Below are 24,791 nucleotides of genomic sequence, written 5' to 3'. Positions count from 1 at the left end.
GTCATAGTTTTAAACCAACATGAAGATCATTAATATAAACATCATTTTCATTGAGTGCCTAAGACTTCTGCACAGTACTGTATGTGTGTGTGTACATAATCAATTTCTCCAAATAATGTTTGGCACTAATCTTCAATTTACAACATTTTCAATGATGCCTGCACAATACTCTATATAATAACATTATTATATTAATGTTGGAGGAGTAATATAGTTATACAACATTTTAATGGCATTTTATTTTTAAAGTACCAGGTTAATGCTTTAATACACTAATCAATACTATGGAGTTGAGAAGCTTGCTCCTTTCAGCCCTCGCGCACGGGGGGACGCGACTTCCCCTGACGTCACCAGTGACACGTGTATTCAAGATGGCGGCAGCAGTGGTATGTACTGATCATAAAATAATTCGATTTTATTCTATAGCTGTACCTTTTTCGGCCGAGTACATAATTTATCTGTTTTGTTGTGTTGCGGACACAATAGTTTAACCGTAGTCCACGTCATATGGCTCAAGTTGTACATTCTTGTATGGTATATCCATGTAAAGTATCCGTGTGCTTCCTGTGTTGGTTCGGCTGGTGTTGACGTTAGGTACTTCGAGCAGATGGATAGTTAGCCGTCAAATGTACACAATAGCATCGTAACACAATTTATAGTTCCTCCGCGTGATTTAAAACATGTATAGATGCTGTAAAGTTTTGCCTACCATATCATTAAATATTAAACCTCTTGTTAACTTGGTTAGAGCTGTATTCCAGTACAGCTAGCGTATTAGCGTCATGGGTTAGCAACAGGAGTAACATTAGCCGATTCGACAATTGTGACATTCATTTAAAAATAACATAAGCATAATGATTTCTGCGTGTTTTAGTTAATTCACTTAGTTGGACTGCTTGTTAAATGAGTAGTGTCATTCGGATTATTTAATTAGTTGCAGTACGTCCATTCAAAGTACGTCAGCGGGATATCCGGGTAGTCTAGCATACCCATTCATTTTTTGACTATCAGCACTTCAGGAATTATTCAAGTAGGACTCCATATTATTTTCTTTATTTTCCTAGTCTTGTTCAGTCATTTTAGAATACACGGTTTGCTTCTTGATTAAATCAAATCATAATCTACTTTCAGAATTGATGGCAGTGTAGTTTTATTGCGTTATTTAAATTTGATTGTAACTGCATGAACCTGATCGTTCGAACCTGTCCCGGTATATTTTCTCTCGTCGTAACGAGTGTAGTTATGTATGTCATTGCTGTAAGCAGCATCGATGTGTAGCACCTGTGGCATTTGTAAAATTATCAGTAAGAGACTCTCCGGTCTCTGTGCCGAATGAATAAACCTTCCGGTGCTTTTAAAACCTGCCTTTGTGTTGATGTAAGTGTCATTCTGTCACATTTTATTATCTCTTCCGGTTTTTAGTGCTCTACCTGGATAGCGTAGTATCTCAGAAGATTCTTAAATGCTGGATGTGATTTAGGTCTTTGAAGCACTTTGAAGTTACTGTAACAAGTGTGTCACTGAAAACGTAAAATAATACATAATTTTTAACTTGCATAGCTGGGTTTCTAGGGTATTGTCCTTAGTGAAATATCATTCCAGATGTTGCAAGCTGTTAGGATGTATGTCTTTGTGTTAATTTCATTTCCTCTGACGATCATATTTAATTTCTCAGCTTGTTATATGATGTAACTTTGCTAATATCACAGTATATCATTCAAACACTTGTGAAAATACTGAACTTCTTTATAATACAATGGCAGTGCTGTAGTTATCGGTATATTACATCTTTGTATTGAATACATGAGCTGTAGTCATGACTGCCCTTCAAAAATAGTGAAATACAGCATAATTTTTGCTAAACTCATCTCTTCTTGAGCTCAAAGTTCTGTTGCATGCCAGTAAAACCAAGTTGCAGTGCACTATTTGGAAGATGCTGTAAGTGTACACACCATTTACCTTAGGTTTTTGATTCAGTCCAGTGGTCCATGAGACTAGTCGGATTGCTGTCTAATTGAACCTAGGGTAGTCTATTTGTCTTAATTATTCTTTACTTTACACATTTGGAATGTGCTGCACTGAATTTCCACATTCCTTTGCATGATGTCATGCTATCCGTTGCTGAGGTGTACAGTGCAGTATACAGACAAAGCAGAGCTCTGTTTCCATGGACCTGAAAGCAGATCACAGATGGTACTGAACATAAAACCAACAACCCAAAGACAATGCAGAGAAGAAAAGAATCATTTCAATTAAATCATTAATTAAATAAAATTTTAAACCACAAATATAACAGCAATGGGGTAGAAGTTGCTCCAAAGTCAAGCTGAACTGGCTCGGATGCTGCCATACCTTCTGCCAGATGGTACATATCTATACCATATTTATTTTTACAGATACATCCATATCTCCATATCCAAGTTTATATTTATATATTCATATTTATAGTTAGTTATTTGCTTAAGTATTTTCCCCTGTAGACTGTAGAGATCTCTAGTCTTGTGGTCTTGTTACCCTATGCTAAATTACCCTGTCTGCTGGAAACACGCAAGTAAGTGTCTCACTGTAGTCAGTATTTGTTACTTGTATGAGTGACAATAAACCTTTTGAAATTAGGCATGTAAAGCGTTGCCTGAACAGCAGTTTGATTCAATTACGACTATTGAGGGAATGGTGTTTCTATCATGATTTGATTTGATTAATTTATTATTCAGTTATTTTTGATCTAAATTGAAACCTTTTTTTAATTTCACAGAAAAAAATCACAAATATTACCATTACAACTTAATTACACATTATTCTTGTATTACTTAGAAAATAGAATCTCGGAACGTTGATTTTTATTGTTGATATTCAACAGGGAGAACAAGCTAGTGTAAATTATCAAAAAGACAATTACTGAACTTAACAGAAAAAAGCAGGTAAGTAAGCTATACCTGACTGGGGGGGAGTTTGCCAATGGTGAAGCTTGCTGGTGCAAGTTATGGCAACAACGTTACATCATTTTGTATTCTGTGAGAGATGAAAGATTTAATAAGGTTGCAAGCCGGTACTTTGAGACCACTTCTAAGAGCGTACTCACACTTGTGCTTAACGTTTCGGGCCCAAGCATGCTTTAGTCATCACCATAACCTGATCAGTTCCTGAAGAACACATAGGAAGAAAAGCACTATCGCACATCGCAAAAAAAATCAACTTTATCAACATTATTAACGTACTTATTTTGTGGCTTATTTGGAATCAGTTTCAGCCCTGTTATAGATTTATCGAGTATGCCACGCAGAGATTTTCATTTAATGATGTCTCATATAAGAAGAGAGTCCTGTATTTTACCAAATATTTGGGATTTTTGTGTGTTTCACCCAGTTCCTGGATTCTCTTGTCAACCCAAATTTCCAGCAAACACCGCACCTCTGCTGTAGACCAGAGTGATCCCTTTGCTACCATCTGTTGTCGCTACCCGATCTGTACAGCCTCCTAGTTTGCATTCTTGCTATTGAGAAACACCCCTAATGTGATTTCTTATTATGCCCAAGCACGGAACACAGACATAACATCAGTGATGGAACTGGCACACACATGTACATTATACGTGAAATGGACCCGGAAGGAACAGATTGATTAGGCTGTACAAACAGTGCCTGTGCCCACCTCCTCAGCATACCATGCACTTAGTGATCATATTAGTCAAACTGAACTTTGGGAGTCATACTGTATGTGCTCAGGCATGGTACGGATAGCCTAGTGTGAGTAAACCCTAAGTTTTAAATTACCTGATGAAATCCCTTGTCCTCCACGATGGAAAATGGCTGATCATCCAATGCAATTATCTCCATTGTTGCAGTAGTTGTGTCTTTAGCTTTGGTGCTCCTAACATTAAATATTGATAATGTTTATTGGCTAAGACTGACACATTGTGCGGTTATATATAACTCTTAAGCTAACATAGCTAACTAGCTAAGGAAAAAGTAATCTCAGAGCCATTGCTATTTTAGCTAGCAAGAATTACTTTTTTATGCTACAAAAGAGAAGCGTTTCCCAAAATCATGGTAGCACTAAGATTATCTTAACCTTCAGAGGGAGCGTTCTGTGCTACAAAAAAGGGACAAATTACCCAAAAGTGTTGTAGCTCAAAGATCATCAGGTAGCCCTCCCTTTATAAATATTTACTAACTTTCCCTGTCATTCTACATTTTTGAATTCGCATGCTAGCAGTGCTGCTTTACGTGTCTACCTGCAGCATGTAAACGCAAGAGCACACAACCTGGAAGTAGAAATTGCTTTATCTGTAAGGAGGATTTTTCCCCAAAAAATTGATGCAATGGAATCGGCATCTTTATTTCACCTTTTTCTTGCCAGTGTGGCCTCAGTCCCTAGATTCTGTAAAATTCTTTGTGACTGCTCCTTGTTGAAAGTGCTGTTTAAATAAAATTGAATTGAACTGGAATTGAGTGGCGCGCTCCTGACTCTCTCTATTTAAGCCCTTGATGTGTGGAGTAGAGTGCATAATGTGGGTCATCTTGAAGTCAATAGTGAACTCTGTCGTTTTGTCCACATTAAGAGACAGATTGTTGTCCTTGCACCAGTCCTCAAGCTGCTCCGGCTCCAGTATGCTAACTCATTGTTGCTGATGAGATCAGCCATCGGCAAACATGACAGTGTTGTTTGGGCTGTACTTCGCCGTGCATTTCTGAATCAGCAGGGTGACCGGCTGTAGGATGAGCACACAGCTTTGGGGGCTTTGGTTTGCAATGTAGTAATGCTGTAGATCAAGGCTATTCAAATCACGGTCCTCAAGGTCCGAGCACCGTTGATTTTCCAGCCTTCCTTTACCTGTGAACCAGGTGTGACGCCTCTGGTCAATCAGAATCAGTAATTATTTAAACTGACTGCCTGGGAGAACTGAAAACAAGGCCTGGATTTGGAATTGAGGGCCAGATTTGAAGCGCTCTGCTGTACATGTTATTGCTGATGCAGGCTATCTGAGGAAATTATTTAACTTAGCCAAGGTGTATATACTGACTGACTTAAAAGGGACTGCACACCTTTTGCACATGTTGACTTAGGCTCTAACTACTCTCCTTCAAAAAATGCTAGAGTAATGCTTGCCTGCTTAAGTGAAGGAATAGTAGAGTAATATTGAATAGAGATCTGAATGGGTTTCTTATATGGACCTGAACTGCCAGCCAGACTGTCAGTTTTGTAGCGAAGTGAGTATTTATGAACTTTTGCACCTCACCTGGGAACATAATTGTTGATTTGTGTCATGGTATCACGTAACATGGCAGCAGTTATTCATTATGCATATTATTCAGAAAGGTAATCCCGATGCTCTGGCAAGTAGCACCAGCCATTCTGTTTTTTTTCTGTGCTTCTGTGTTTCATTCTCCATGTTTCTCCATGTTCTCCATGTTACATAAAGTTTCTTTGTTTATGGATTTTTTGTTTACGGGTCCTTTAGAAGTTTGCTTTGAGTATAATGCAGAAAAGTGTTGATTTTTTCCCTTCTTTTGACATTCATTGCACGCATGTAAAAACAGGAGTGGGGAATTAAACAGGAGCAACACTCTCCCTCCAAGGGCTGATTTATACTTGACGCTCACAATGCATACGTGTACGCATCGTGGCTGCCACGTGTTTTCTGCGTTCTTTTCCCGCATCGTAGTGCACCTACATGGAGTGTACTCGATGCGTACGCGAGATGCAGTACCACAAAAATTGGGTCACCTTTTGTCACAATATTTTCAGAGGCAAGAGAGAAAATATTGCGAGCCCAATTGCTTCCCTCTGGGTACAGCGTCTTCAAAATTTAATAGCAGATTAAGTTTCTAAGAAAGCAGTATCATGTATGAAGTACAATGAAACTCTTGCTTACTTTCATAAGCAACGTTATTTTTCAATACATTTATAAATCTTGGTTATAAAATTCACTGAGTGTGGGGTTTACGTTTCCCTACAACATTTATATTGTTTTATAGAAAACAAAACTTGCAGGCTGTGCAATTTTAATGACCGCTCCTTTTCAGGATTATCTAATACATGTTTAACATTAGTTTAAAGTTTACAACCACTACTTTTGCATGAGCTCTGCATGCTCTCTTGAAGCCATTATTTTCATCCTTGCTGTTTAAATCACTCATGAATTGACGTGTTAGTGCAAAATAAATTTCCCATTTTCAACTTTTTCTTTATAAATACTGCAATACATATTGCAAAAATGGATATTTTCCAGTGTCGTGCAGCCTAATTATGAAATACTAAGTACTACAAGATATACAGTAAGCCCTCGGACATTCGCGAGGTTACGTTCCAGAACCCGTTGCGAATGAGGAGGATTCGTGGATGTTTGGTAGTCACTCAAAATGGTAATATGTGCTTATTTCTATAGTTTAAACCCTAAATATGATCCCAAAATTCTTTAATTCATTTAAAAGTTATCTTAATACATTACCTTTCAAAAAGCAAATGTTTGATGTAAAAATAGAGTACAGTATCGCCTAACAGATATTTGTTACACTAGCACATTTACAGTGCAGTATACTAATGTTACCCCTACTAATTCATAGAATACGGCATTGACTGCTGTTTTCTTTTACCTTCACCGTAAGGTAAAATGAGTAAACGAACCCTTTCAGTGTTTATGGCAAATGCGTCTCGAGGGAAACCCGGAACGCAATTGCTATGTACATAAACATTAGCACCTTTCAAGAAATGTATAATTTTTATGTGTTGAATTTACGTTAACGTGTACTTACTATTACAAAATACTGTAGTAAATTAACTATTTTCTGATATTTATGTAACCATTATGGTTACATATGTAACATATTGCTGGGGCACGGACTGGGGAAGCAGGGACAGGACGCAAGGAATCGGGGAACACGGGGTTTAATCAAAAGGTAAAGATAAGCAGGACAACGGAACAGGCAGCAAACTCAAAATGACGTTAATGACCGGACTCAGGAAACATACTTAAATGCTGACTTAAATACACAGGACTAATGACAGCAACTTGAAATTGCTGATTGCATGGGGATTCCACACTAGGTAAATGAGGAGGATCGGACGAGCAGGTCATAACACCTCCAAAGGGAATAAACTTTGCGAATGGGATTCGCATCTTGTAAAGGTACAGTACAGTATGTACATAAAAAGGAACGTTTCCATAAGAAAGCCACGGTTTTTAAGGGATTTTTAAACTGATTTATATTTTATGTCTTGAACTTTCCCCAAAAAAATAGTAGAATCTTCATTAAGTACATTTTTCTTACCAATTTTACACTTAAAAGCATGAAAACGTATAAATTACTACGGAAATTAAACATAAACAATTCTGTAGGGTTTTTTCCCAGATGTGCGAAAAAATCGCGGATGCAAATAGGTTCGGTTCCAATGAAATTTTCGCGGATCTGTGAATTTGCGAATCACGAATCGTGAATGCACGAGGGCTTACTGTATCTAGTAACATACAATGCAACATCCATCATGGGGTAGTAAAGTGATATGTGGAAGAGCAAAGTATGATGTGGAGCAGTGAGCAGAATACAAAGAACGCTGCAGTGTTAAAAAAATAGCAACTCGATCACTGTGGAGTCGGCAAGTGAACATCATTTCATGTCACAACCTCATAAAACACAAATGAGACTGGAAATGAAGGATGGTGGTTTTCTCGCACTGCCCCCGGTGGACATGACCTTTAATCCTCCAGATAGACGTAAACTATGCATGCAAGTACAATCAATACACTGCTTGCATTGTGTATGTGTTGCACTCAGATGTTGTATAATGACATTATGTGTGTGATTGTGTGTATGTTTCAGGGGCTGCTGTTTTTAATCCTTGTACATGTGGCCAGGACTTTCTATGTACCAGGAGTGGCACCAATGAACTTCCATGAAAATGACGTGGTGGAGATAAAGGTAAGGATTGACTTTGAATGACAAGTTAGCGCTGCTTATTTCATCACAAGCTGTATACACAATAAGGCTGCGCTTATCGCTTACTTGATTCTCCTAATCTACTCTATAATTCCTTCCTCTACTGTTGGCTTTCGTAAGCTGTCCCCTTAAAAACTACAGTATAACACCTATACACCATTTTAAGCCACATGCTTCTGCATGGTCCACTCACCTTCCAAACCAAAGCTGCATCATGGGTGTTTGACAAACATCGTCTGTGGTGAACTCCTGACAGACAAGAATGACAGTTTGGTGCCTGCAAAGGACGTTATCAAATGTTTGGTTGTATTTTTATCAGGCCAGATACTTAACACAATGAACTGTCAATAAACAATTTCTCTAAGAATTGGCAACACAAGCATCATGTTACATCACTTAAAGCACATGTTTTTGAAAATATTTTCGTTACTATCGCTTACATTTTTTTTACAAATGCATTTTTATTTAAGCAAAACAAATATTTTACATTCTAGTTATCTTAAGTTCAATAAATGTTTGTACTAGTGTTCTGCTGTTCTGTTTGTTTCCATGAATTATGTCCTATGTATGGAGTGACGTGCAGTCTCTTTATTATGCACATTTAAATAATATTATGCACATTTAAATCATTGAAATTGACCCAGTGTAGAAGAGTAAAAGCGGGACTGTCACCTTGTGTGCAGGCAGTGAAGCTGACCAGCTCCCGTACCCAGCTGCCCTATGAATATTACTCGCTGCCTTTCTGTCGGCCTGGGCAGGTAGTCTACAAGGCCGAGAACCTGGGTGAGTGCCTCTTACATCTTTGCTTGCCAGCGCTTCTCCATAGTAGTCTTTTTTTTTTTTTTTTTTGCATGTTGACCACTTACCACGTATGATAATTCCTGAAGGCCAAAAGATCTTTGGGTTCTCTGTGGGAGTTATAGATTTTCACCTACACCACTGTCCTCAGCTTCATTTCAGAGGTAACTTATCTAGAAAACTGTTGTAGTGTGCATTTGGACTCAAAAATTATTGCTCTGTCAGCAAGAGTTTGGTAATTCTACTTCTGAATGTCATTTTAAGTACAGATCACAATGATTAAAAACTGCTAACGTTCTAGATTATAATTTTGCCGCATGACTTGGCTGTTCTTCAGTTTCAGCTCACCCATGGATGGCCTGGCATTAAATATGCATTTTCCGCTCTGACAGCCGTGTTTTGGCTATTTTTACAAGGTGTATTCCTGCTGCTAGAGTCATGAGTTAGCTCAAGTGGTAGGGACCTTTGATACCTGATTGTCATTTTTTGCAACTTTGAATGTCTTGTTCTTAGATTTTGACAGGGTATGCGATAATTAGTTGAATTTCTGTTGGGTGTTAGCCACAATGCCAGCCTGAATTGAGCTCAGTGGATGAAGCTATTGCCTCACATTTCCAGGGCTGGGAATTAGGGATGAGCCAATCCACATTTCTTTAGTTCCGATCTGATTCCAATACACAACTGCTGATACAGATTCCAATATATGACCTCTTTTCACTTTAATATTTTAATTTAATTAATGAATTATTGAATATGTAAATATCAGATTTACATATAAATCTCAGCATCTGTGGGCATGCAACATACTTGTGAATAAATCGAAAGTTGCTGGTGTTTGGCTGCTGTTTAATGTAATGTTACACAAACACATCATGCGCGAAAGACTTATACCCAGAGACAAACTTGTCCACTGGCTCACGCGTGTGTCATTGTTTTTGTTTGTCATGTGCAAAAAATGCCTAAGGAATCAAAAGTTTGCCTCCACTGGGTTCCAGACCACAACCATTTAGCTCCTTTTTGCAACCATTTTTGGAGACAGTGTGATTAAATTTTCTAACTAGGCACACCAGTGCAACTTGCAAATATGCCCCCCATATAGTGGCTGACTACATGAAACATGGAAAGAGCGAGAATTGGTGTGAATGCGTATGCATGTGTGTGTGAGGCTCTTCCAGTGTTGAACTTGCTGATTGCTTGACCATGAGCACCAGCACTAACATGGAAATCACGCAGAAGTGCGGAAAAAGAGACAGCAGATGGAATTTTTTTTATACCTCAATAAGATTGAATCCCTAACCCTAACATTACATTGTTTTTATTCTTTGGAAAATGAAAGATCAATCTGCTGGCCAGATTTATTTATTAATTTTAAATATATCGTGGATCATATGAGTGTAATATATATAAAGTGGTATCTCAGTTCTCGAACTCATTAGAACTCGAATTTCTTAAAAGTCGAACAAATCAGTTCGAAAAACAATTACCTAGAATTCGATCTGAATCTCAGAAGTCAAACCGTGAACGCCGACCTAAGATAACATGTACGCGCGGGGAAATGAGTCACATGGCACGTCTCTCAGCGGAAACAAAGGGTAACGCTTCAGTCTCAGCCTCGCATTTGCTGTGATGGCATCCTGCATGTTTACACTATAGCTGAATACATATATTTAGACAGTAAAAAACATTTAGACAATGATGGACAGTAACAGTAATTATTATATAATAAAATACATTTTTAAATAGGTCTTATTAATTATTTTAATATTAATAATAAACCATTAATACATTTAATTATTGTCGTGCCCAGCGGGAACGGAACGGAGACAAAGGCACAGACGTCAGGGTATCGGGGAATACAGGGTTTAACTACAGGTAAGGCAGGCAAAACGCAGATGGACAATATAATGACTGGACTGGGGAAACAAACTGAAACGTGGACTAAATACAGAGGACTAATGACAACAACCAGAAACAGATGATCACATGGGGATTCCACACGGGGTTAACGAGGGAGCGTGGCACACGGAAGGAGCAGACGATCGGGGCAGGACAAATTGTTTATTTTTTTTAACTTTACACATTGTTTGGATACATTTATTTTCTTGCTTTACAAATTACTGTTTTGATAAATGTGCTTAGATGTGTTTAGTACAGTATATTCTTTTCTTGTTTTGTCCAGTTCATTTTGTGTTTAGATGCTAAAAAAAAAAAGCATCTTTCGGTGTAATTTTTTTGGTTTCCATTATTTCTTATGGGGAAAATTCGATCAGAACTCGAACTTTTTAGGATTCGATCCGAAGTTCTGAACGGATTAATTTAGAGTTCTGAGATACCACTGTGTGTGTGTGTGTGTGTGTGTGTGTGTGTGTGTGTGTATGCAACATATATAGAGTCATGAGTTATATTAACCAACAATTAACAAAACAGTTTCTTCAAATAAAATATCTGCTGTACTGTTTAATGTATTTTTGTTGTTGCTGAAATTGATTTAAAAACATATTGGTATTAAAAAAAGATTGTTCAGGAAATGGTATTGAAATCAAGATTTCGTTCTGGTACTGGTATCGAAAAACGATGCCCAGCCCTACTCATGCTACTCCTGTCTACCTCGTGCACAGGTGAAGTACTGCGAGGCGACCGCATCGTGAACACGCCTTATATGGTAGTGATGAACCAGGAGAAGAAGTGCCAAGTAGTTTGTCAGCAGGTCAGCAAGCTCACCGTGGAGCAGAGCAAGCTGATGGCCGAGCGTATCCAAGAGGAGTATTACGTCCACCTGTGAGCCCCCCGGCCTGTCGTCTCTCTGTGTCTCCTCCTCCTCAGTAGATGCCATAGACTTCATGAACTGTCCTCGGGCATTACTAGATGAAGTCACAGTTAATAGATCACAGGTAATATTTCATCATGTCTTATTGTCCTGTGGCCATAGCATTGCAGACAACCTCCCTGTGGCTACGAGGCTAGAGTACCCAAACCACGAGGCAGCGGCAGACGAGGAGCAGAAGAAGGAAGCCATGAAAGACTTGCAGTTCGAGCATGGTTACAGGCTAGGCTTCACGGAAAACAGCAAGGTACCGGCAACGGGAAGGCTTGGTGTCTTCAGTGATAAATTCCAGGGATAATATTGGCTTAACACTCACTCAATGAGCCTGTCAACACGTATTATTAAGAAAAACAAATCATTTACATGGTCTCTCAACATGCTTCTCTTGGGATTGACCCTTTTGCTCCTTTTGAAGAAGTGTATTTATTTCAGGCTGCTTTCAAATATGACTAATTGATAATGGTAAGTTTTAGTTTTTTTTTCTTTGCATCTGCAGCCTCTAACAGTAACCTTTCTCTTGCTCTCTCCAGTACTACTTGCACAATCATCTCTCCTTCATCCTATACTACCACAAGGAAAAAGTGGATCAGGAAGACGACCACACCTTCAGGGTTGTGCGCTTCGAGGTGGTGCCCCAGAGCGTCAAAGCTGAAGGTAAGGTCCCGAAATCTTTGCTCTCTCATACGACAGTTTTCTCTTAAGTTATAAAAGTGATGACGGTTAGTATTTGCGTTAGTCATTTAAATGCAGATTACATTGGTTCATTAACATAACCTGGAATAACCTTACTTTAATTTCAACATATAGATTTGACATACAAGTACTTAAGTGTCCTTCTTAGAATCATTTAAGAGAGATTTCCATAGATTAATGTAAACTAATTGTCCTCTTACTAGTAATGAAATGAAGCTTCATGAACCGTGGTATTTTCTGACCTCACTAGATGGTGTGCTTGATTGAAGCGAATCAAGTGCACCATCTAGTGGGGTCAAAAAATACAGCACATGGTTCATGAAGCTTCATTTGGCCATCATTACCTCTTACCACCACCCAGTTGGCAGGATAATTGTGCTGCAGACATTTCGCAGTTGGAGTTAACTTTTTTCCCATATTTTGTAATATGTTGTCCAAGCCTCAGTTGCTTTTGTAATGAAGAGTATAGCACTTAATAAACAGATGTGAGAAAACTTACACTTAGTGTTCTTCATAGACCTGAAGGCAGACAGCAATGGGGTCTGCAACCTGCCAGAGGCCAGTGGCTCTGCACCACAGGAGATCGACCCTAAGAAGGAGAATGAAGTGCTCTTCACGTACTCTGTCCACTGGGAGGTAAGCAGGGGACCCCGGTTTCCCATGAGGAGATGCTGGTGAATTTGAATAATGTTTCTGTGCAGAACCTATACTGGTGCAAACGAAGGGGGGGGGGGGGTTATCTACTCTTGGCATCTAATGCTGACCTCCTCATCCCTCGTAGGAGAGCTCTGTGAAGTGGGCATCGCGATGGGACACCTACCTCACCATGAGCGACGTGCAGATCCACTGGTTCTCCATTGTCAACTCAGTCGTTGTGGTCTTCTTTCTCTCCGGTGAGACCAGCCCGGGCAGCACACTTTGTCTTTAGTGCAAGTGTTGAGATGACCTTCACTGTTAAAAGGCAGTGTGTCTCATCCACAGTTAAACATACCAATCCCAATCTTAGATTTGGCTGTTCATCTAAAAGGGTACAACGGAAGGGTTCCTGCTGCATTGTACTGAGAGGGCAGGAGCGCTAAAGCATGTGTGTTTGCTTTCTTTAAGAGGGAACAGTTAAATGATAGACTTTTTGTTGAGGCGATAGAAGTCAAGACCCTTCCTTCTGGTTTCTGTTTCTTGCTACAGCAGATGATCCATAATAAACTACTTTGTACCATCATATGAAATACCAGGAGTGAATGGCATCAGTTTGTGTATATTTTTAAATGTGTATAGTTTTGAATATTTAGGTTTCATTCCTGCTCAAAACCTAGCATGCCTTCTGATGTTGTTTTCAGCTACTCTTTGGATAACGTTGCTTTTCCTTTGTGCAGGTATTCTGAGTATGATCATCATCAGGACCTTGAGGAAGGACATAGCTAACTACAACAGAGAGGATGACATTGTAGGAGAATTCATGCCTTTCTGCTGATAATTTTGTGTATTTTTCTGCTTGAATCTCAGCTTGTAATCCAGCAGTGTCTGACTATTTGGAATAGTTTTTGACCCTATTTGTGCTATAAAATGTTTGCTGAAAAACTAATATTCTTCCTTGATCTGATAGTTTTTCAGAGGTTTTAGTGCCTCGGCAGATGTGAATGTTCTCCCTCTGATTGTGTGCTGGAGTTTGGTCTGTGTATTGACCTTTTCTTCTCACTCTTCATAGGAGGACACCATGGAAGAGTCTGGTTGGAAGAATGTCCACGGTGATGTCTTCCGCCCCCCTCAGTATCCCATGATTCTCAGCTCCTTGCTGGGCTCAGGAATACAGCTCTTCTGCATGGTCCTCATCGTCATTTGTGAGTGTGCTCCAGCTGCTGAGTTATCATCTGGAGGCTTAAAGGAGGGAATGGGGACTTGAAAATTTTTAATTTATCAGCAACATTGAAAGTGAAATTAATGTTAGTTTACCTAAGAAGTTTATACCCATTTTAGAATGTGTCAAATTACAAGGTCAAGTAGCTTATTTTACCTAATGAAAAAGTCACGGCAGCTTACTTCTGCTACTTTCACTTTCATTTTGGTTATTGTTTCTAATTGTCTGGATTTAGCACAAAGGAATTGACATCTTGGCCAGTCTAAAGACACTGTTGTCCCTACATGTGTCCATGTCGTAGTTGTGGCCATGTTGGGGATGCTGTCTCCTTCCAGTCGCGGTGCCCTGATGACGACAGCCTGCTTCCTCTTCATGTTCATGGGGTACGTGGGGCTGTCACTATGCCAGCAGTGGCCAATCTTATCTGCAAAGGGCCAGTGTGTATGCAGGTTTTTGGGATAACCTTTAGATCAGCTGTTCAAACCCAGGTGTGAAGACTCCTCAGCCAATCAGTCCTCTAATTAGTAATCTAATTAAGGAGCTGCAGCAAAAACCCACACACACAGCGGCCCTTTGCAGATAAGATTGGCCACCCCTGCACTACACTGTCAAACTAATGTTCTTCCTGCTTTGGCCCCTCCCACTATGAATTATTCATATATTCTTTTTTTAGTCCCACCTGGGGCATTTCGGTATCAAAGCCAGTCTCTGTGCCTAAGCAAACAGGAAGTCCACACAAAAGCAGGCATATCTCTGTTCTTATACACATTGGATATCACTGAAAATAAGTTTTTAAATTGTTGCTGTCTAGTGTAAATGGTATAGTCTTCTATTCCAGGGGATACTGGGTATGTAACCATGTGCTCTCTTGCTGTTCAGGGTGTTCGGTGGGTACTTTGCTGGCAGATTGTATCGCACTCTGAAAGGACACCGTTGGAAGAAGGGCGCCTTCTGTGTGAGTACACTCATCTCCGCTGTGTTTGTGTGTGTGTGTGTCTGTATGTGTGTGTGTGTGAGAGAGAGAGAGAGGGAGAGAGTGTTTGTATGCTCTTGCCATGTTTGTGTTTGTCCTGCACTTTTATTGAATCAGTAACTGTTACGCTACCCTTACTCTGCCGGAGTGGAGGCTTGGAGGCTGGGGATCTGTGACAGCAATTGGAAGGTTGCTGGTTCGAATCCTGTGAATGCCAGCACTCATCGTACTCCATTGGGCCCTTGAGCAAGGCCCTTAACCTGCAATTGCTTCATCCTGGGCTTGACATTAATCTAACTCCAGCCCTCTAAGGAAGTCCTCCAACCTACAGGGAAATTTGTGGGTTGGTGGAAGGTTTGTCACTAGTCCATTCGGATTAGTGTGGTGCTGAGGTATCACCCACTGCACAGCTGCCCTCAGGTTCTCATCCCTGAGGTGGTTCGTCGTGTGGTGGGTGCAGCAACGCCCCTAACCTCCTCCTTCCTTACTCTAGGCATGTGTTTGTCCAAGTACTCTGTGATGAGCTGGCACCTTGTCCTGGGTGTGACCAGAATAGGTTGAATATCACTGAGAAGTTTTTAAATTGTGGCTGTCTAGTGTGATTTTGCGTTATTCTTTGTCTTCTGTCTTTACCATGCCGACTGTGTGTGTTTCCCCCCACAGACTGCCACGTTGTACCCCGCCGTGGTTTTTGGGATTTGCTTCATTCTTAACTGTTTTATCTGGGGAGAGCATTCCTCTGGTGCGGTAAGCATTGGCCATGAGCAGCACTAACTACTGACATGAGTATATGAGTAGCGGCGTACGTCCGCCCGCATGTTGCCCATTTGACACGCTGTGGATGCGTGTCGTCTTCTCTTCCAGGTGCCCTTCAGCACCATGGTGGCCCTCCTATGCATGTGGTTTGGCATCTCCATGCCGCTCGTCTACCTTGGATACTACTTTGGCTTCCGCAAGCAGCCGTACGACAATCCCGTACGCACCAATCAAATCCCTCGACAGGTGCCGGAGCAGCGCTGGTACATGAACAAGTTTGTGGGGTGAGAACATCTCCCAGAACATACCCACCCCTCCCTGCAGGCCCTATAACTATAGCTGTGCCCCCCTCCCCGTGAAGATCTTGAATGTAACTCAGTTGTTACACTGCGCTTTGTGCTGACTGACTGTGTCGCTTCTCGTTGAGCAGAATCCTGATGGCTGGGATTCTGCCCTTTGGAGCCATGTTCATCGAGCTCTTCTTCATCTTCAGTGTAAGCCTTGCCCATGTATATATTTTGTGAAACATTATGTTTTTAGGATAGCTTAATGGTCTGGTTGTATATGGGAGATTACCTGGAATTTTAAGCATGTAAGATTCCAGAGCTAGAATTTTAGACACATTATTTTTATATGTGTGTGTGTATATGCAGCGGGTAAAATAAGTATTGAACACGTCACCATTTTTCTCAGTAAAATAATTTCTAAAGGTGATACTAACATGAAATTTTCACCAGATATAAGTAACAACGCATGCAACCCATACCTGCAAAGAAATCAAACCTTAGATGTCCATAAATTAAGTTATGTGTAATAAAATGGAGTGACACAGGGAAAAAGTATTGAACACATGAAGAAATGGAGGTGCAAAAAGGCACCAAAAGCCAAGACACCAGCTGAAATCTATCAGTAATCAGAAAGCAATCCTTCCCCTTTTCAGTGCAAATGAATATCAGCTGGTTCAGCCCCAACTGATGAAACATTTCATGATGGGTAAAAGCAAAGAACTCTCTCAAGACCTTCACAACCTTATTGTTGCAAAACATACTGATGGCATTGGTTACAGAAGGATTTCTAAATTTCTTAATGTTCCAGTGAGCACTCTTGTGGCCATAATCTGGAAGTGGAAACAACGTCATTTCACCATAAACCGGCCACGGCCAGGTGCTCCTTGCAAAATTTCTGACAGAGGACTCAAAATAATTATCAGAAGAGTTGTCCAAGAGCCAAGGACCACTTGTGGAGAGCTTCAGAAAGACCTGGAATTAGCAGGTACAATTGTTTCAAAGAAAACAATTAGTAACGCACTCAACAGCCATGGCTCACCACATGTTGAAGCTCATTTGAAGCTCAGTTGCTGCACAACATTTAGACAAGCCTGTGAAATACTGGGAGAATATAGTCTGGTCAGATGAGACCAAAATTTAACTCTTTGGATGCCATAATACACACCATGTTTGGAGGTCAAATGGCACAGCACATCACCCCAAAAACACCATAGCAACAGTGAAGTTTGGAGGTGGGAACATCATGGTGTGGGGCTGCTTTTCAGCATATGGCACTGGCAAGACAATGATCCCAAACACACAGCCAAGGAAACTCACTTGGTTTCAGAGAAAGAAAATAAAGCTGCTAGAATGGCCCAGCCAATTACATGACTTGCATCCAATAGAAAATCTATAGAAAGAACTAAGATTAGAGTTCATAGAAGAGGCCCACGGAACCTTCAAGATTTGAAGACTGTTTGTGAGAAAGAATGGGCCAAAATCACACCTGAGCAATGCATGCAACTAGTTTCTCCATACAGGAGGCGTCTTGATACTGTTACCAACAAAGGCTTTTGTACGAAGTATTAAATAAATTTAAGTAACTGTGTTCAATACTTTTTCCCTGTATCATTCCATTTTATTACACATAACTTAATTTATGGACATCTAAGGTTTGATTTCTTTGCATGTGTGGGTTGCATGGGTTGCTCCCGACATCTGGTGAAAATTTCATGTCAGTAGCACCTTTACAAATATATTTACTGAGAAAAATGGTGACGTGTTCAATACTTATTTTACCCACTGTGTGTGTGTGTGTGTGTGTGTATATGTATGTATATATATATATATATATATATACACACACACACACACACACACACACACACAGAGTAACCTGTTTTCATTTGTAGACTTGACATTCACGGTTTCAGTTAGGTCGCTTTTCCACTGCACGAAGTGCCCTATTTTCGGTACTTTCCCTTTTCCACTGACTTCCGGTCGAGCTCCAGTACCTAAAGTACTAAACCAGCTGGGGTAATTTTTGGTACTTTAGGCTGGTACTTTCGATGCTTTCTGTGGACTGGTTATGCAAATAGCCTTCCTCTGAAACACAATACAACTGTCGTCTTGAAAAAAGTTATGAACTTAGAAAACAAACATAAACAAAGAAAGAAAAAAAAGTTGTAATAATGGATGCATGGACAAATGAAGAGATCCAAATTATAACTGCGATCTGGTTGGAAAAACAGATACAAGAAGATCATGATGGCATTATAAGAAATAAAAGTATTTTGTGTAATACCGCAGTGTGATTCTGTTTTAATAAATATCAGGGTATTTCTAAAGCAAATACCCATCTAGGAGGAATTTAAACAGCAAGGATGAAAATGATTATGATTGTCTCGGAGAACATATGCAGCGCTCATACAAAAGCGGCGGAGGTGAACTTTAAACTGATTTTTTTAAACATATACAGTACAATCTTGGAATTCGTACACCTCTTGACTCGATCAGCTCAAACATTGAAGAGGTCTGTCAATTTTCCCCCCAACTTGCACCTCGACCAAAATCGTGGAACTCGGCCGCTCCTGCTAAAACTTGTATGGGTCAACACGTGTTCAGCTCTACCAATTCGGACCTCGTTCGAATGGTTTGGTCGAGAAAAACCTAGCTGCAACTCGACCAAAAACTTGGAACAGGATAAAACAGACCTGCTAAAACTTGTGAAGATTGAGACATGTCTGTGATGGGCTGACACAAAGGCAAACGGACATACTGGGATGCTGATGCCTATGAATTACTCTCGGGTTCGCGGTACCTCTCGACCAAGTTCGGCATGCGAGAGCTGTGTTCAGTGTGAATTTTTTTTTTGTGCAGTACATTTAGTGATACAGTAATCATGGGCCCTAAGAATGTGAGCAGTGATAGCAGCAAAGCAAAGAGGAAAGTAGTGAGACTTAAAAAGGAAATAATTGCAAGACTTGAATGAGGTGCACGTGTGTCTGCTCTCGCTTCGAAGTATGAGATTGTTGTTTATTTTATGTTTATTGCTTTTGTATCTGTGTTTTTTTCATGCGTGTGTTAGTTTTATATTGAATGTCAATGCTTTGTATGATTAGTTAGGCAGGTAGGTAAGTTTAAATATCCTATATACTATTTATTCAAATTCAGTACAAAATACCCCACCTTGCTTTGTGATGTCATTCAGTACCGGTACCAGTTTTACACCAGTGGAAAACCAATACCTTGAAGTATCATACTTTCCATACTTTCTTTAAGAGTTGACCATGAACAATTAAATGGGAATACAGTGGAAACCACTTAGTGATCACGTCTGTCTGGGTGAAATTGATCATTATAGGCGGATTGTCATTATAACCAATTTTTTTTTTCTTCTTTATGTCTCAGGCAAATTACCATCTAATTCACATCTGTATATGACATGAATATAAGATAAAAACTGACAGTGTTGCTATTTACTTAATTTCATTGATGATTTCAAAATACAGTTCAGCTGTTTCAAATGCTTTTCAAATTACAGTACTGTACAAATAAAATTATAGGACTGTGTGGTCTAAGTACTCCCAGTGCATACAGTAGTCAATTAGTACATACAGGTGCATAACTTAGATAATTTGCATATTATATAAAAATATGACAAGAAATGACAAGGTAATTTAACATGCGAGTGTAACGTACAGTACTGTTGCTTTAGATGTTGGTCATAAATATCCTTTTAATGTTATCGTTCAGGCTTGGAGACTGTTATGGGTTAAGGTTAGGGTGGCCCAAGATATTGTCTGCAAATATATTGGCGTATGACTATAATAACGATTATATATACATATATATAATGTAATGTGTGTGTGTGTGTGTGTGTATATATATATATATACGATTATATATATATATATATAATGTGTGTGTGTGTGTGTGTGTGTGTGTAGATTTATTATTTAAGTACATTTGGGTACATGGGTGGCTAAGTCGCTCAGTGAGGTGCATTCTTGCCCCAAATCTGACTGGAAAATGAATGTTATGAAGATGGATGAATTGAAATGTTTGTCTGACTATTATTGTGAAACTTTATGTCTGTGTGATATGTATCTATATCTTCCCCAACAGGCTATATGGGAGAACCAGTTCTACTACCTGTTTGGGTTTCTCTTTCTTGTCTTCATCATCTTGGTGGTGTCCTGCTCTCAGATTAGCATCGTCATGGTCTATTTCCAGCTATGTGCTGAGGTGAGTACTGCTGCTCTTTATAGCTACCCCTGCGCTTTGTGGAGAACATGGTTCAGGTGCATCCAGCTGTGTGGTTTGGAGAAGTAGGTGCTACCAGTTAGACCAGTTTCCTCAGCTGACTAGAGGTCGTTCAGGCATTTATGTCGAACACGTAAAGTGGGAACTAAAATTCTGAGACCACTAGTGAAAATGCTTCTGTTTTACATTTTTTTCTAATTTGATACAAAATTGTTTATCACAAGTTATATTATTAACGTAACAATTCAGCATCAAGTTTTTCTTCCCCTCAAAAAATTCATGAATTTTGTCCCCCTTTTTTTTTGAATGACAGAAACTGCAAAACTGCAAAAGATGCATGAATGTTTGATGGGGTTGAGGTCATGTGACTCAGTCAGTACTCCTTGCTCTTAGTTCTTGCAAAACAAGAAGGTCCTAACCAGTGCGTACTTTTGTCAGTGTCTGTTGTCTGGTGCAGTTGTTACCTATACAGAACATTTATCTGATACTTTTATCCATTTAGGGCAGAGGGAAGGGTTCCAGTTTGTTTGCTTCCTACTATTTGAACCCACAAACTCTGCCTTGTTAGCTCAATGCTCTATTTTTTGAACTACAGGAGCAATATAAAGAATACGTAAACCACCCAAGACTTGAATATTTCTACCACCATGTTTCACTGTTATTTCGATAGTGTAGTATGAGTGTTACTTATGTTCGCTTCCTTACGTGGTGAAGTTTTTTGTTGAAGGCCTTATTCATCCTCCATAATAAGATGACTGAAAGCAGTTTCCACCCTGTTGCGTCTACTAAATGCCGCTAACTCAGCACAGAAAGACGTGAATTCCAGACGTGAAGAAAGAATAGTGTGAATACTGGTATGTGATGGACAATATAACTGACTGGTGTAATTACAAGCTACACCCTTCCCTTCTCTAGGATTACCGCTGGTGGTGGAGGACCTTCCTGGTATCTGGTGGATCAGCTTTCTACGTGCTCGTCTACGCAGTATTCTACTTTGTCAACAAGGTACTGTGACACAATCCATGAGGCTAGTCCTACAGTCAGCTTATTTACTTTTAGTATGAGCATGAGAAATACCGTGTTCCCAAGGAGCAGATGCAATATTTACAAGATTTACAAAGCTTTAGCACATCTAAAGCTATAATTCCACATTTCTGTCTACAATACCATTCTCTTTAAGTCGGATGTCATTTTAGTATTCTTCGGTGTTTGGGTAAAGGCAGTTTGGATGTTTTTTTTTTGTTCAGGCATATAAAAAACCAGCTGAAATCCAGGCAAGAGACTCAGGTTAATAAACCCTTGGCTGTTCAAATTTGGCCTTACTGGGTGTGACAAAGGCACATTGCTTAGGCAAATTGCATTTAAAATACATGCACACACTGTACACAGAAATGTCTTGTTTTTCCCTCTTTCCAGTATAGACCAACTGTTATATTAACTAGCACTGGCACTGGAGGTTCAGTGATGCATCATTTTCCCCTAGCACTCAACGGCAAATATTTCAATCGCCAACTCAGACATTTAAGTGCCACCGAAATCTGTGTCACAATATGGTCTGGTACATACAGAAGATATATAGCACCAGATTTCAGTACCCAACCCTGCTCTGGTAGCTGGACTCTTATCTTGGGTGCTTCAGATTAGGCTACGTTCACATTACAAGCCTCATTGTTCGATTGCAACTTTTTTGCTCAGGTCTTTACGGTTCGCATTCATAATTACAAGTGACCTGTACTTATCTGTAAAGTGAACGCATCTGCTCTCAAACGTCACGCATGCGCACATTGATACGTGTTGTCACAGCTGTAGCTCCCTCCTTTGTTGTTTTGTCACGCTGCTGATGTTGGCTGATGACGACGGTGGGGTCGGTGAAGATGCCTGATGAGTCAGTGTGAGTGGAGTCTGAGAGCTTGGCTGTTGACGGGTTTGTGTCTTTTGGTGGCTTTTGCAGCTGGACATTGTGGAGTTCATCCCCTCCCTGCTGTACTTCGGCTACACAGCCCTAATGGTGCTCTCCTTCTGGCTCCTGACTGGGACGATCGGATTTTATGCTGCTTACATGTTCATTCGGAAGATCTACGCTGCTGTGAAGATCGACTAAGCTGTCAAGGGCTCATCTATAGGGGAGGGCAATGTTGAGATTTTTTCTTCTTGGTTTTTCTTTGTCTTCAGGTTACAGTTATATATTTTTTAAAGCAAGCACTGACTTGTGTGTTTGTGGCAAGAATGAGGATTCTTCGGAGTGCCCCAGGAAGGAGAGAACAGAAGTGTCTTGTGGAACATGAGTTGACCCTTTCCTCAACTCCAGAAACACGGAGAGGAGTTCTGGACTAGAGACTTTGTCCTCTGTGTTTCCCGTGTTCACAAATCATGGGCCAAAATGTCAGAATTTCATTTTATTTTACTTTCTTTTCTAAATCCATCTTTATGCTGGACATTGGTTTAGGATACCTGTTGTGAACCTGTTTCCTTTAAGTTAACTTTTTAGGACTTTTTTATTTTGTAGTTTAGAAGCTGGTGATTGGCTGTGAGCACAATTTGTGGTCTTGATGTGGCGGGTAATTATGAATGGGATTATACATGACAATATCGCGGTAGACAGGTTAATCATTTTTAAAGATTTGTTACTATGGACACAAAGTATTGTAGCACCTGAGTGGCTAATGACCTCTGACCTGTAAGGAAATTCCCCAGCTGTACAGTTTCTCTACTACTTTTCAAAAGAAAATGTGTTTTTTGCTGTTCGTCTTAACACATTAACTGCAACAGTATGTAAAATGTTCCGCAGACCACCAGTAGGTACACTTTGTTGAACTTTGTCTCTTGGAGTCTCTGTGGGACTCGTGGTTTGGCTTAAAGGATCCAAATACAAGGGACACTATGAATTTGTGCAATGTGCTTAATTTTGTTAATCAGATTATGCGTGGTTTGACAGATTTTTTTTTTCTTAATTTGAGCGTTTCATATGTTGAAAACTTTGATATTAAACCTAGATAAAGAATTAACATATTTCTAATGAGTAAGGGAGAACAGCTCTTTATAATGGCTGAAGGACAAGTTGACATCAGTGGGACAATAACGCACACTGTAGTGACTATACAATTTTCTGCTGTGTTGAGTACATGGATAAGACTGGCTTTTTCCACTTGGGTTTGCAGTCAAGTAGACGTCAGTGTTACTGCAGGAAGCACTCTGCTCAGAAGCACTTTCAACGTCTGGTAATAAATAGCAAAGCAGCTCTTTAACAAATTAATCAACGAATGCCAAAAAATAGAACGGACTGACACTCCTTATTCATGCTTGTATGTTCAGCTCTGTAGGCTAAGCTCCTTACTGCAGATACCATGGCAATTAATGTTGGATGAATGTTGATATTTCTAGTATGTTTTGATACAATATTGTTTTGCATCTGTTATGAAGTCTATCCTTAGAACGCTGGTCATTAGCATAGCAAAGGTGTTCTCCTTTTATATTGTAGCTCCTTTACAGGAGCTCCTTTGGCAGAAAGCTTGTCAGTCACAATTACATTGGCCCAGTCCTACCCAGTACACAGTCAGGCTTTGATGAGTTGTACCTTGTCCTATACATTAAAAGGGAATGTTTACTTGGCTGGTTTGGATAGTAAACTTTGTAAAATAATTCAGTTTATTATTATTTTTTTAATCTATTGTAAACTGGACTGTTATCACAAGGACTCTTCCTAAAGCTGACCCCCCCCCCCCCCCCCCCCCCTCCAAACCGACTAGTCAACATCACCAAAGCTGTTTATATACATTTTATTTCTTATAACATTTTTGATGTAAAATAAGTTGCTAGATTCCAGAAAACACTACCGCAATGTGCCCTTTTCCAGAGCTTTTTGGGAAAACCTCTTTTGCCCCCCCCCAACCCCCGGAGTTCATATCAGCTTCTGCTTCGATGCGCACAATGTAGGACTTCCCAGAATCCCAAGGCTGTGCCACATGGACGACAGTCACATGCATTGTTCTGCAGCCCCCTCTCAGCATGCTGTGTTGTAGGGAAGCCCATATCGGAGCTCAGCACGCAGCCAGTCAGTAGGAAATGAGATGCAGACTGGCTGACCCATTTTCTGTGTTTGTCACTGACCGTTGGCACTATTGCAAAGCATTCTGGGACATGAACATTCTGCTGCGCTCATGAAGATTGAAAATGCTGAGTGCTGTGAACCATGACTGTGCTAGGGGTCACAGAGGTCGCCTTGAGTAGGGCGGAAGGTGTAAGTGACCTAGTACTGGCAGGTTTGTGACCCATGTTGCATCTTTAATATCTAGTTTTCGCTTTCTTTTTCTTCGTATACTTTATGCAATTGCATTTCTGCTGTCATTGCCCCTCCCTTTCCTTAAAGAAGGAAAGATTCTTCTGGTAATTGCTATGAGGGACCTGCTTTGGTTGAGAGTAGTGA

The 24,791-nt window shown here is 40.0% G+C and overlaps 1 protein-coding gene across 1 annotated transcript; it reads left to right on the top strand.

Moving 5' to 3' along the window:
• Positions 1–286: 286 nt before the first annotated feature.
• Positions 287–24,007, top strand: tm9sf4 (transmembrane 9 superfamily protein member 4). The gene is made up of 18 exons (XM_023841167.2): positions 287–386; positions 7,821–7,919; positions 8,621–8,720; positions 11,354–11,513; positions 11,665–11,806; positions 12,090–12,213; positions 12,770–12,888; positions 13,034–13,145; positions 13,626–13,696; positions 13,958–14,090; positions 14,409–14,490; positions 14,987–15,062; positions 15,744–15,827; positions 15,945–16,120; positions 16,267–16,330; positions 20,231–20,350; positions 21,284–21,373; positions 22,320–24,007. The coding sequence occupies exons 1-18, from the start codon at positions 372–374 to the stop codon at positions 22,467–22,469; spliced, it is 1,917 nt and encodes a 638-aa protein (XP_023696935.1). The 5' UTR covers positions 287–371; the 3' UTR covers positions 22,470–24,007.
• Positions 24,008–24,791: the final 784 nt, after the last annotated feature.

The sequence above is a fragment of the Paramormyrops kingsleyae genome, chromosome 6 (genome assembly GCF_048594095.1).
Source record: "Paramormyrops kingsleyae isolate MSU_618 chromosome 6, PKINGS_0.4, whole genome shotgun sequence".
In the NCBI taxonomy this organism is placed as follows: domain Eukaryota; kingdom Metazoa; phylum Chordata; class Actinopteri; order Osteoglossiformes; family Mormyridae; genus Paramormyrops; species Paramormyrops kingsleyae.
This window is presented reverse-complemented; position numbering and strand designations above follow the sequence as displayed.